Source organism: Primulina eburnea, chromosome 8, assembly GCF_022965805.1.
Source record: "Primulina eburnea isolate SZY01 chromosome 8, ASM2296580v1, whole genome shotgun sequence".
Classification (NCBI taxonomy): Eukaryota; Viridiplantae; Streptophyta; class Magnoliopsida; order Lamiales; family Gesneriaceae; genus Primulina; species Primulina eburnea.
The window spans coordinates 44812425-44826605 of NC_133108.1; the positions used below are offsets into that span (position 1 = coordinate 44812425).

At 38.1% G+C, this 14181-nt stretch overlaps 2 protein-coding genes across 11 annotated transcripts; one reads left to right on the plus strand and one right to left on the minus strand.

The window, feature by feature from the left end:
- Nucleotides 1-1101: 1101 nt before the first annotated feature.
- LOC140840256 (uncharacterized) lies at nucleotides 1102-13740 on the minus strand. Of its 10 annotated transcripts, none has more exons than XM_073207515.1 (6): nucleotides 13390-13740; nucleotides 12770-12855; nucleotides 4642-4682; nucleotides 2754-4532; nucleotides 2138-2291; nucleotides 1102-2047 (listed from the first exon to the last, which is right to left on the minus strand). In XM_073207515.1, exons 4-6 carry the CDS (start codon nucleotides 4470-4472, stop codon nucleotides 1320-1322), a joined length of 2601 nt encoding a protein of 866 aa, XP_073063616.1. In that variant the 5' UTR covers nucleotides 4473-4532; nucleotides 4642-4682; nucleotides 12770-12855; nucleotides 13390-13740; the 3' UTR covers nucleotides 1102-1319. The 10 variants fall into 10 exon arrangements, with proteins under 10 accessions (XP_073063616.1, XP_073063617.1, XP_073063619.1 ...); XM_073207516.1 differs by having other exon boundaries at nucleotides 4623-4682; XM_073207518.1 differs by having other exon boundaries at nucleotides 4624-4785.
- Nucleotides 6688-9372, plus strand: LOC140839328 (uncharacterized). Its single transcript, XM_073205961.1, has 2 exons — nucleotides 6688-8254; nucleotides 8609-9372. The coding sequence occupies exons 1-2, from the start codon at nucleotides 6688-6690 to the stop codon at nucleotides 9370-9372; spliced, it is 2331 nt and encodes a 776-aa protein (XP_073062062.1).
- Nucleotides 13741-14181: the final 441 nt, after the last annotated feature.

Here is a 14181-nt window from a genome sequence, read left to right on the forward strand (position 1 = left end):
CACATAAATTGTTTTGAAAGAAGATTTATACATAATTAAATTTTGATTTTGAGAGAAGGAAAATGTATAATATTTGATAATAAAATGTTAAAATGATTGTACGTAGGGATCCACACTTGTAGTCAAAGGATGCGTGCATGTATGTCTCCATGTAAGTTTTATTCTTTTATACTTTTTCACGCTTTTTAGACCAACGAGGTGTAACTCAATTTTAGTTTGATCATTGGTACTGAAATTAAATATCATAATCTAACGATAATCTATTCGCAACATAAATTACTTCGTCGTCGACTTAGGGAATTCCGAGTCGAAAAAAATTGTGTATTAAAAAAATAAAACTGTGCATTAAACCAATTGGATCTTGTAGTGTACTGAGATACCAAATTGTAATGTAAGAGTACAAAAAGCATTTTAAAAATTGTGTATTAAACCAAAAAAACAAAAATCTAATGTACATATAATACTGAAAATACCCTTTTTCCCAACTCCAAAAAAATAATCATTTTTTTTTAAAACATAAATAGCTTTTGTAAAACTATGAAGTTGTTGATATGTGATTCACCTGCCGAACAACTACTAGCTGACACACAAAAGCAGATTTCAAATTAAACAACGAGAAAAATATCCCAACTGGAATAATATTCCACTTGTCAATGGTCATTTCCTTTTTGCGAAATAATCAAAAGATAAATGTTTAAAATTAACTTAACTTTAACTAGCTTCTCCAAATTAAATAAAATAGCATGCGACTGGAAAAATATGTTTATTTTGAGTAAACAAAATCAGTAAAAAAGCGGGGAAAAAATCATAAAGATGCACAAAAGAAATGCAAATTTTGATATATTATTGTAGAAAAACTTTTGCGCGTCTCTAATAAGAGAAACTGGTGCCAAATGCATTTCATGTTTCAACCGCATCTTCATAATTCATTTCGAGCTTCAAAACAAAATATGCCCCAGAAAAATCATACAAGGCAAATGCAAAAATCAAAATACGCCCACAATCGAACTTTGGCTCGACGGAACAGTTTATTGATGCAGACAAAGTGAAGCTCAAAATTAACAAGAACTAATGTCCTGACACCCCCGTGTAAGGCAGATCTAAACATCTAATGTTCATCTGAATAAATAAATTGTGTCATTCTGGTATTAAACAAATTCAAAGGAAATCCAAATAAATATACAGAAGAGGTCGCACATTACTTGCAGCAAGTTGGGATCATCACTGGACAAAAAGTGGAACAATGGGATGATATAACGTAAAACATAATACGAGACGAGGATGATGACATTAATTACTGAAGAATAAACCGTGAATTCTTATACTCTATCTGTAAGTTCAGCCACAGCCTCCTGCACGAGATCTTCCAGCAACTTCACTTCAATTTCGTGACCGAAATTATCAAACTCTGATCGTAAATGATCGATCCACCGCTTGCCTCCTACCTCCTTTCTCACCACCCTCTCCAAAACCAGGTCGTTTTCATCACCACTATTGTCTGAAACACATTTGACATCACAAGAAAACCAAGCATTCATTCGGGTCCACACCTCATCCACCACTGTGTATGATGCATTTTCTAATAAGTTATAGTTGGCTTTAATGGTTGGAATGGAGCTTTGGCCTGAAACCGATCCATGTTCAGCAATTTCAACTAATGCGGCATTTACACAATCAAAAAGAAGCTTCCGGGTTGATCTTCTTTGCCTCCTTTTTGCCTCATACAGTATCTCCTGGTCTTTTAGATCTATGTATTCATCTCTTAAAGATGGGTTTAATGGGCTATCAGGAGAGTGCCATTTGGTTGTAAATGAGTTGACCTGAATCTCACCATGCATACCAGCCGCAGATAAGAGTGTCTTGACAAAAGAAAACCATTCTTGTTTCTCATCATATGTTCCTTGGGACGTCGAGGATTGGTTTGGGGAGTATGACGAGGCCGTGTCCAAACATGAGTCATCCCACGAAAGAGTTCGAGCAATAGATCCTATTGGTGGTGATTTGTCAATCAAGTTTGACCTAACATGATTGACACGTGACTTGAGACCTGTTGCATGAAAGAAGGTAGATCAATTCTAGCTCAAGAACAAATCAGGGGAAAAATGAGTTGATGTGAAATTCACGCAGCTCATTTCACCTTGTTGGTCAGGTTTGACAAAACAATGTAGAAACCTTGTGGCTGAATGTCGATCCTCTTCAAAGGGTCGATCTAAGACAGAAATTGGGCTCGGCTGATCCAAGTTCTCACTGGTGTTTCCAAATGAAGTAAGGTTTCTCGTGGACAATCCTGTCTGTAAATATAGTGAAATAGGAAAAATAATCTCCAATTTTTCCATTAATATTATACTAAATGAGCAAGTTTTCTAGTGGCAAAACTCTATCGACCGTTCAACATCCTGATCACGAGATAGACTAAAATCAATGGCAAAGCTATCCGCAAATCTTGATAAAAACCAACTAAAGCAAATGTGAAGGAAATCGGTTTACATTTTGCTTAACTAAACAAATTATAGAAAAATTCCTATATCTACCACAGATGTTTTGGTGAATGTAAAAGTGAGGGAATCCAGAAAGTAAAGTAGCAATTAGTTCATTGTGAATGTTTACAATGTTGTCTTGCAATCAGGTAGCAGTAAGCAACAAAATCGGCTTTCAGTCCATAGAACGCAAATCTCTGACAACGCAAATAAAGTATGCATCAAGTAGAAGAAAATCAAGTCTTGGCATGTAAATACTCGAATTGATGAAATTACCTTGGGCAGTAACATGCCCAATGTGCCAACTTGATTTGAAAAAGATGCTACACATGAAGGCTCAGGCATATCACGTGAAAAATGTTCAGATCCTTGGTTGCTAAGACCTGCAGTTATATGGCTGTCAATTTGTCCATGATCAATTCTAGAGGAGTGAAGCTCATCTTTGATTTCGGATAAAAGGCATTCATCTTTACTAGATTTTTTGTTCCTTGAGAAAAACAAACTAGACACCTTCAATTTAAATGATAATTTAAATCTTTTTTCCTTTGCATCTTCCTCTGGAGCTTCTGGCTGGACCTTATCTGGAACCGATACATCAGTTTTTAACCTGGTTCCATACTCGGAAGAAGAAACAGGTACAGATTTCGATCTCACAAGATTCTTTGGTGAACTATCCATGTTTTCATTGGCTCTAAGTTCACTACCAATGAAAGAATTTGAATCTGTAGGTTCTTTCTTCAAATTGCCAATTTCACCTTGCACTGGCGCCTTTTCCCCGGAAAGTGCAAGCATTTCACCTAATGTGGTAGAGGTTCTTCTTACATGTCTCTGTTCAGGACCACTCTCATTGGATTCCATCATGACCCACCTTTCAGTGAAAGGTTTCTTCGCTTCTCTGCAAACTGATGACTCTGGAGAGTAAGATACTCGACTAAATGAGGAAGATGAGTAGGGACTTCCATCCCTGTTAATAAAATCCCAAGAGTGCCTTGTTACAGGTGACATGACTTCTGAATCGCTAAGATTAGCTGTAGCGTATTCCATTTCTGATTTATTTAAGGAACTTTCATCACCTACATAGCCATTGGAAAGCATGGAAGAAGTCAGGGCTTCATCTCCGTGGTGCCTCCCAATTTTATTAAGCCTTCGCTGCATGACAGTCTTTGTAACTTCTTTTGATGTTTGATTCTCATTCTCCTCTATATCCCCAAACAAGTCTTCACTATTAATCATCCTTCGTGATTCTGAATGAGGAGATCCCACAACCTTAACATCATGTGACTTCAAAGAACTTGGTCTTAGAACTACTATTCGAGTTGGTTGAGGAGAATTTTCAAAATTATTCCAACTTAATGTAGGGGAATTAACCAGTTGGCTTTTCTCCAGTCCATTCCGCACAAATGAACCTTTTTTAATTTCTTTTCTGTCTTTATTCCCAGATCTAGCAATGTTATTACTGTCTGCAAGCTTTGAAGGTCTTAGAATGGTAATCCGCTTTGTCTCTGGAGGAGAAGGAGGAATAGACTGTAAATTGTAAAGATTTTGTGAAATCATTGAATTTGGTTCTTGCAGACACTTGAGGAACAAATCTTTGTTGGCATTCAGTACTTCAACTGCGTCTCGGAATTGCTTAGATTGGCGAAGCTTTTCATCCATAGACAGGCGTTTCGCTTCAGTAAACTTCTGACGAACGAGAGCCATCCTCTTGTCATCTGTAGTTCTATCAAATCTCTCCTTACGTGGTGAATTCTGCCATATTTCAGATACATCTTTACATTCATTTGGCTCCATGTGGTGAAAGAATTCAATTTGCTGCTCCCAGCAATTCACTAGTACATTTGAGTGACTTTGAAGGTGACTTCTACCATGGCTTTTTTGCATATATGAATCAGTTTGCTGTCTTGGGAGGGTTTCCAGCCCCATTAATTTGGCAACTACATTAGGTGGACTGCGTCTTGAGTCGAATTCTTTGGACATCTCATGGGTAACAAACATCTTCACGGGGGAACAATTTGATTTTCTATTTGAAGTAGAATTTCAGATATCAGATAAAATCTGCAAATATCACGATGATCCAAATTAAATTAGTGCAAAGACAAACTTGGCAAAGTAAAGGGCGAGCTTTCATAATCCGCTCTAACTTAACTTTACTACATGACATTACATTACATGCCACATGTGATCAGCTCCTTGAGCGAGGGGAACCTGTTAACCAAACAGAACAACATCACATAGCAGCCACCAAATCATCACTTGCATGTGATGCATTCTCAGATGCTTGAATGCACAAAAAATTCAATGCAATACCCTGAAGCAAGAGAAGATACAAGAAGGAAAAACAAAGGATAACAGTCAAAAGGAATACTTTACTCTCCAAAATTTGCAGTAGTCTAAAGATATGTGATAAGCACGAATTATATAGCGTTTTAGGGATTATATTTTGTCGCATTCGTGCTTATCTGGCAATTTTATTCCTAGTTTCGCGCTTAATTCGATTAATTTTGGCTATTTGTAGGTTTGACCAAGAGAGGGCGAAAGCCAAAGAAATGAGAGAAAAGTCAAACTCCGCAATGCCACATCAGAAATACCCGGAAAAATAGGAAGAAGATATGAAGTCCAGACACAGAGTCTACACGGACTCCGTGTAAGGGTCAGTGTGCAGCAATTTCCAAAGAAGAGAAAAGCAGAGTGTAGACGGACCTGTAAACGGACCCCTGCACGGGGTCCGTGCCTCATACGCCAAAGGAAGACAAATAACAGAGTCTACACGGACCCCTTGCCAGACCTATATCCGGGGTCCGTGCTTGTCATCATCCAGAGAAGAAAAATCCAGAGTCTACACGGACCCCTGGACGGACCCAGGCACGGGGTCCGTGTCCACCATTCCGGAAGAATTTTGAGGCAGAGTCTACACGGACCCTTGCCCGGATGCAAGCACGGGGTCCGTGTATGCAATATCAGATCGAGAATTTGGCAAAGATTTTGTTCGCGATTTGGGAGATATAAAAAGAAAATAACCTAACAAAAAGGAGGGGGTTGAATTTCGAGAGGGCGGCCGACTTTGGAGTTTTTGGAGAGGAATTTCATACTTGTGAAAGAAGGCAACGGCTCGGAGAGAAAATCGAGGGAGAAAACGACGCGCTTCACACGCATATCTGCGCGCCATCGCTGAGATTTTCTCGTCTCTTTTAATTTTCTAGCTTTTTATTCATGAATTCAATTATTAAATTTGATTTTAGTCTTGAATTTATGGAGTAGTTTTCTTTTGTGATCGGGACCATGATACGGGACAAACGTTTGATTTCTATTTATTCATTGAAGTATTTGATTTATAAACTTGTTCCCTGTTATTGATTAATATTCGTATAAATTTCGTGCTTTTAATCTGGCCAATTATTTGCATGTTTGTCGTTCAATCTTGACTCGAAAGAGAACAGATTGAGTTTAGCTTCGAAAATATTGATCAACACACGGTTAAACCGACTAGAAATAGTATTCGGTTTCAGTGTGCGATTGTAGGCGACAGCTGTAATTCATTCAATGTTAAATGCGTTTTTGTTTAATTAAATTCAATTAGAAATAATTGAACTGTTAAATAAAAATAGGATTATAAATTCTAGAAATAGATTTATGATTAAATCAGGAAATTGCATCGTGATGTTGAATAATTTGTGGTTAAATAATTCCAGTGCATGATTTTAATCAAAGGTTGTTACCGTCGTGTGTTCCCGGTCATCCTATTTAAATTTGAAAATCCCAAGTTCTAAGCCTCTCTGATATTCGATTTAGCCATTAAATTTGCATAACTTAGTTTAAAATTTACGTAGTTGAATTAAAAATCAAATCACTTATTATTGTTTGCCTAGATTAAATAAAATAATTAAATCTTAGTAATTAAATAATAGTCTCTGTGGGATCGATACTTGGACGTCTGTCCATTTACTATAACTTGACCTAGTCCGCTTGCTAGAATTAATCCCAACCGAAATCGTCGGTCAAGTTTTTGGCGCCGTTGCCGGGGACTATTTATTTAATATTAGGATAAATTATTTGTTTGAGACTAGGCTTTTATTCTTAGTTTTAAATTTTTCAGTTATTCTATTCTTTAGTATTTTGATTAATTTTGTTTCAGTTTTTCTTATTATATATACTCTTTTGGAGCTTAAATTGTGCACTTAAATTTTTGATTTCAGGGGTTAGCTCGTGTTATATGAACCGTGCTCAGGACGTCAAAAATCTAGTGCCACTCGATCTGGAGATTGAAAGCACCCTTCGAAGCATCCGCAGAAATCGAAGGAACAACAACTTGTCTTTTGAATCCGAGTCTGAAGCAGAACCTGAAATAGATCTTAAACCAGAATTCGAAGGAATGGCCGGAGAAGAGGATAACCGTACATTGATGGAGCTTCATCGACCAGCATTCGAAGGTTATGGGTCTAGTATAATCCGCCCTACGATTCAGGCAAATACATTCGAGCTGAAGCCAGGCATCATCCAAATGATCCAAATGCAAGTAAAGTTCGGTGGAGCACCATCTGAAGACCCTAATGCACATCTGGAGAATTTTCTGTCGATTTGTGATACGATTAAGTGCAATGGGGTGAGTACCGACGCCATTCGACTCAGATTATTTCCATTCTCCCTGCAGGGAGACGCTATGGAATGGCTTCGTGATCTGCCAGCTGGTTCCATCACTACTTGGGATGGATTGGTTGAGGTATTCTTGCATAGGTACTTTCCCCCAACTAAAATTACACAATTGCGGAATGAGATCACATCCTTCAGGCAGAGAGATGGGGAGTCACTGAATTCAGCATGGGCAAGATTTAAAAAGATGTTTAGGATGTGCCCGAGACATGGTTTTTCAACTGGCCAGCAAGTGGAGACATTCTATTATGGGGTGGATCCTTCTGTGAGATCTATGCTCGATGCGGCAGCAAATGGGAGCTTATATCGAAAAACGCCGACTGCAGCACTTGAAATCATATCCAATATGGCCGAGAGCAATGTGGGTTGGCAAGAAAACCGCAGGGAGAAGAAAGTAGGATTTTTGGAAATGGATGCTCTGGCAGCAATTACAGCGAAACTTGATGGATTGACACATCAGATGGCACAGTTACAAGCGCAGAAGTCAATACCAGTCAAGTCAGTGAATCAGATCCAAGGAAATGCTGAATTAGTTGGTGGTCCATCTTGTGACATGCCATTCATGCCGGATATGTCTTGTGAGGGAATACAGTGCTTTGGGGGGGACTCGGTGAATTATGTGGGAAACCAAGGTCCTCCACAATATAACCCATACAGTTTCTCGTATAATCCGGGCTGGAGAAATCATCCGAATTTTGGATGGAGGCAACCTGAAACTGCTGTTGAGCCACTAGTTTTTAATCCGCCACAACATCCTACACAGCAAAGACCTCCTCAACAGCCACCTCAACCACCGCAAGGTGCTGGACCTTCAATGCCACCCGGTTTCAAGCCACAAGAGAGCAAGTCGAATCTCGAGGATATGCTTGCCAAATACATAGCCGGGAACGAGATGAGATGGCAAAACCATGATGCCATGATGCAAAGAGTGGAGACTCAACTAGGACAGCTAGCGACACAGATGGCCACACGAGCTCCGGGTTCACTACCTAGTGACACGGAAAAGAATCCTAAAGGTGTCCATGCAGTCACGGTGACGTCTCCCATAAAGCAAGAGGTGGTTGATGTCGATAACTATGCGAAGGAGAAGGAGTCATCAAAGCAAAGGTCCGAGAACGCAAGGGAGAAAGGTAAGTCTCTAAACTCGAACTCTCATATTGATATTAATTCACTCCCGTTTCCCCAAAGAGCAAAGCAACTGCAACTGGATACTCAATTTTCAAAATTTCTTGAGATTTTCAAAAAGTTGCACATAAATATCCCGTTTGCAGAAGCTTTAGCTCAAATGCCTTCCTATGCAAAGTTTCTTAAAGAAATTTTATCAAACAAGAGGAAACTGGTAGATTTTGAGACAGTTAAGCTTTCGGAGGAATGTTCTGCAATTTTACAAAATAAACTCCCTCCAAAGCTTAAGGATCCAGGTAGTTTCTCTATTCCCTGCACTATAGGAACTTCATTTTTTGCTAAAGCTTTATGTGACTTAGGTGCAAGCATAAATTTGATGCCTTATTCATGTTTTGAGAAGCTAGGAATAGGTGAAGTGAAACCAACTACAATTTCTCTACAGTTAGCTGATAGATCAATTAAATTTCCTAGGGGAATTGTAGAGGATGTGTTAGTAAAGGTTGACAAGTTTATTTTCCCAGTGGACTTTGTTGTGTTAGACATGGAAGAGGATCGTGAGATTCCTCTTATTTTAGGGAGACCATTTTTAGCCACGGGAAAAGCTCTGATAGATGTACAAAAGGGTGAGTTGGTGTTGAGATTGAATGATGAGAGTGTGGTGTTTAATGTTTTTCAGTCCATCAAATATCCTAATGATACATCTAACTGTTTTAGAATTGATGCTACTGACGAACTTGTTGAGTGTGGTTCGCAGGAATTGATAGGTGAAGATCCTTTAGGAATTTGCTTGACTAATTCATGTCCAGGAAAGTTGGAAACTGAGGATGTTAAGGAATACATGCAGTACCTGGAAGCAGGCAGACCGATCTCAAGAACGAAAGAAAAATTCTTCGAGGAATTCCTATGCGATGATAAGGCAGAAGAGAAGTTGGAGGATGTAGAAGAACTCAAGTCGAAGGAGCTGAACTCATACATGAGTGTTGTTGGAGTGACGAGCTTACAATGTCAATATCATGCCAAGCTTGAGGGCACATATAACCAAGACCCATATGTAATATTGTATGATATTTACTATGGGCGGAAGCCGCTATTTGAGGGATGCTTCTCCGTAGTCAAGCTATAGACAATGAATTTAGCGCTTACTGGGAGGCAACCCAGTGTTTATTTTTAGTTTTCGTTTCCTGTTTTATTTTCGTTTTCTTTATTTTTATTTTATGTATTTAGTTGATGAGTTAATCTCAGTGATTGGTGGTGCAGGTAATTTATCTACTGGCGGTGGAATTTATCAGGTGTGGGAAAATTTAGCAGGGCGACCGATCTCAAAATCTCGAACAGACCAGGACTTGCCGATCTCTACCTCTTTTCACCACGTACTCGACATCTGACCAGGGAAGTGTTTCTGTTTTCACATATTAGATAGTTCATTTTATATTGTTTTACACTGAGGGCAGTGTCAAGTTCAAAGTGTGGGGGTGGGTCAGTCTTGTTACACATCGTTGCACAACACTTAACAACACTTTTCACGTAGGATGAGATTATTTTTTGACAACGAACTCCTGTTTCACTTGATATTCTGATTAATTTGTTAGATTTTGGGATCACCCGGAAAATTGCTTCATGCTTAGTATTGAGTGAGAGGAGTCGTAGTTTCAAGGAGAGAGTCTAACATGAACCAGTTTTGTATCAACATTTTGTTCAATGCACGTGGTCAAACTTTTACTCATTGATAGTGAATGGGTGAATTGTGAACTAAAAAAAAAAAAAAAATTAAATAAAAAAATAAAAAAATAAAAAATAAAAAATATATATATATATCGAACAACGATCCCTAGAACTTGTCTGATTAGCCTTCGAAGCGAAAATACGAACGATGGTGACTTAGGGATGATTTAGGCGATCTTTGGACCGTTTGAGCCTTTCAAGCCTGACCGATACATCATTCATTGCCCCTAGTAACCCCTTTTGAGCCTGAAAAAAATCGAATGGTATGACACACAGTTAGCCCCCATTCGTCAGTTATTCAATGTCCCACATCAACTACCTGAATCATAGCCTATACACTTTTTCCTACCTACATGTGAGAAAAAATAAAACTCCTGTGCACATTGAAATGTTTTACTCCAATGGATTGAAAAATTATGTGTGAAGGAATCGATGAATTTTTATTCATGAAAAAAAAAAAAAAAAAAAAAAGAGAAGGAAAATGTATAGTGTTGAAAGCACCCGAAACAAAATTCTATGGGTGAAAGTTGATGGACAATGAGAAAGAAAAGGAGACGCTAGAGCTCTGGAATTGATGAAAAGACAATAACTGTTGACGAGTCGAAAGTTGAATGAATGTGATACAGGAATAATGCTTATTGTATCTCACTTTTGATTCCCTATCTTTTATTGTAGCCGTGAGCCTTGGCCTTACGTTATAAGCTTAAAAAGACCTATTAACCAAGTCACTGTCGTTCAACATTTAGTAGAGAGGGGTATGAAAGTCAAGCATATGGGGCGTTTCGATAACAAATAAAAAAATAAGTGATCATGAAACCAAGTAGCTGAAGATGAGTACGAGTCTGACCTACACACTACACACATCTTGTTCTGTTGATCCTTACTGGGTAAATGTTTGAATCTTAAATTGCAACGAAAGCGAGTCTTGTGATATGCGAAGCATGATCTTCTGACCGGGGGTGAAAGAATTTGACAAATTGAGAAGTTTTGATTGTGTCTCTAGAGTTCTGAATCTGAAATATTTCTCATCTTTATTTTTCTCTGATTTGTTCGAGGACGAACAAAGGTTAAGTGTGGGGGAGTTGATAAGCACGAATTATATAGCGTTTTAGGGATTATATTTTGTCGCATTCGTGCTTATCTGGCAATTTTATTCCTAGTTTCGCGCTTAATTCGATTAATTTTGGCTATTTGTAGGTTTGACCAAGAGAGGGCGAAAGCCAAAGAAATGAGAGAAAAGTCAAACTCCGCAATGCCACATCAGAAATACCCGGAAAAATAGGAAGAAGATATGAAGTCCAGACACAGAGTCTACACGGACTCCGTGTAAGGGTCAGTGTGCAGCAATTTCCAAAGAAGAGAAAAGCAGAGTGTAGACGGACCTGTAAACGGACCCCTGCACGGGGTCCGTGCCTCATACGCCAAAGGAAGACAAATAACAGAGTCTACACGGACCCCTTGCCAGACCTATATCCGGGGTCCGTGCTTGTCATCATCCAGAGAAGAAAAATCCAGAGTCTACACGGACCCCTGGACGGACCCAGGCACGGGGTCCGTGTCCACCATTCCGGAAGAATTTTGAGGCAGAGTCTACACGGACCCTTGCCCGGATGCAAGCACGGGGTCCGTGTATGCAATATCAGATCGAGAATTTGGCAAAGATTTTGTTCGCGATTTGGGAGATATAAAAAGAAAATAACCTAACAAAAAGGAGGGGGTTGAATTTCGAGAGGGCGGCCGACTTTGGAGTTTTTGGAGAGGAATTTCATACTTGTGAAAGAAGGCAACGGCTCGGAGAGAAAATCGAGGGAGAAAACGACGCGCTTCACACGCATATCTGCGCGCCATCGCTGAGATTTTCTCGTCTCTTTTAATTTTCTAGCTTTTTATTCATGAATTCAATTATTAAATTTGATTTTAGTCTTGAATTTATGGAGTAGTTTTCTTTTGTGATCGGGACCATGATACGGGACAAACGTTTGATTTCTATTTATTCATTGAAGTATTTGATTTATAAACTTGTTCCCTGTTATTGATTAATATTCGTATAAATTTCGTGCTTTTAATCTGGCCAATTATTTGCATGTTTGTCGTTCAATCTTGACTCGAAAGAGAACAGATTGAGTTTAGCTTCGAAAATATTGATCAACACACGGTTAAACCGACTAGAAATAGTATTCGGTTTCAGTGTGCGATTGTAGGCCACAGCTGTAATTCATTCAATGTTAAATGCGTTTTTGTTTAATTAAATTCAATTAGAAATAATTGAACTGTTAAATAAAAATAGGATTATAAATTCTAGAAATAGATTTATGATTAAATCAGGAAATTGCATCGTGATGTTGAATAATTTGTGGTTAAATAATTCCAGTGCATGATTTTAATCAAAGGTTGTTACCGTCGTGTGTTCCCGGTCATCCTATTTAAATTTGAAAATCCCAAGTTCTAAGCCTCTCTGATATTCGATTTAGCCATTAAATTTGCATAACTTAGTTTAAAATTTACGTAGTTGAATTAAAAATCAAATCACTTATTATTGTTTGCCTAGATTAAATAAAATAATTAAATCTTAGTAATTAAATAATAGTCTCTGTGGGATCGATACTTGGACGTCTGTCCATTTACTATAACTTGACCTAGTCCGCTTGCTAGAATTAATCCCAACCGAAATCGTCGGTCAATATGTCGAAGTGTTACAACTGCCCAATATGATTGACTTGGAAGCCTTTTCAAAAGGGACTATGATGCATCCTAAGAACATTTTGCACAGTAGAAAAAAGATAAAAAAGAGTATGTACCATCCTGATGAGGCTTATCAGGGAGAGCCGGTTTGTGGGGACCACTACGTTCACCTCAAGGAGATTCACCATCCTCCCTCAGCATCCTGGAAACGTTAGACCAAATCTACAAATTTTATCGATTCCCACCAATAATGTTCATATCTCAATACCAGGAAAAGGAAAATTCTTTTGTAATAATCACCACTCCAAGAGAAACGCTACTAGTAAGAATACAACGAAAAGAAATCAAAGGAGAATAAATATGGGATGACAAAAATAGGTAAATAAGGTGCGGGAAAGAAAAGGCAGTCTGCGCGCCATATGAACATTTGCAGTACATTCACATCAGTAAGTTACAATTCAATATACATCCCCATATAAACTACAAGTTCTCAGTGATTCGACCAGAATTGCAAGATCAAACAACATTTTCCCAATATCAACAAAACATAGGATCTTAACCACAGCACTTTTCTAGTAGCATAGGCAAAATTAAATAACAGCAATAAATCCAAACAAATAAACATTTATCCCATATTCACTCTTAACTTTATCCAAAAATAAGTACTGCAGAAAAGTATCGAGAACAAAGCAAAAAAGCAAAAAACAAAACTCCGAAAGGAAGAACCATATCTTACATTCGAAAAGCGAGATCCGAGCACAGCACACAAAAAGCAGGAACCACAACGAAAACACCACAGAGACCTCCAAAACCGTCAAAACATCCAAACACTATACACAAGTAATTCCTCTGGGAAATAAAGGATAAATAAAACACTTCGCGGAGTGTTCGTGGGGGCTTCGGCTGGATTTAACAATGTGGCCGGAGATTCGCCGGGATTCATATGCTGAAGCTGGAGCTGTGGTTGATTCCACCTGCCCCCACTCACTGTCGAACCCGACGCTCTTTAAATAGTTGATTTATTTATCAGTTTCGATTCCGTGTATGGTGTGACCGTATGAGGTGCAAAATTGGATTCCGAAAAATCCTCAACGGAAACATTGATTAGATTTTGTCAAGATTCTTGCATTATGGTCCTTTTTCTTTGGGCTTTTTGCAATTCAGTATGTCTATTCTGGTTCGAGATTTTATGTTGCATAGGTGACTTCGTTTCTATATTTATCTATCTTCAAGAATATATCACATTTGTACACATCACAAGAATATGGAGGTATAATTTGATACAACTCAACGAGAGACACATATTGTGTGTGGATAATACAAATAATATACATTATAATATCACAATAACAAATGTGAAATCTGAAATATCTTATTTATTTATCTAATTTTGAAACAAACAAAAACTTTCACTTGATTGGTAAAAAAATCAATAATTTTTCTATATTATCAAATTTCAATTTGAAAAATTTAAAAGATGTAAAGACATGATATTTTTGGAAGTAAATAAAGTGTTAGACCACCGCAT

Excerpts from the sequence above, each read along its gene's own strand:
- LOC140840256 (XM_073207525.1), bottom strand. The coding sequence starts at position 4,472 with ATGTTTGTTACCCATGAGATGTCCAAAGAATTCGACTCAAGACGCAGT. Across the intron at positions 2,292-2,753 it reads TGGGCATGTTACTGCCCAAG|ACAGGATTGTCCACGAGAAA; the intron begins GTAATTTCATCA and ends CTATATTTACAG. Across the intron at positions 2,048-2,137 it reads TGTCAAACCTGACCAACAAG|GTCTCAAGTCACGTGTCAAT; the intron begins GTGAAATGAGCT and ends TTCATGCAACAG.
- LOC140839328 (XM_073205961.1), top strand. The coding sequence starts at position 6,688 with ATGAACCGTGCTCAGGACGTCAAAAATCTAGTGCCACTCGATCTGGAG. Across the intron at positions 8,255-8,608 it reads CGAGAACGCAAGGGAGAAAG|GTGCAAGCATAAATTTGATG; the intron begins GTAAGTCTCTAA and ends TATGTGACTTAG.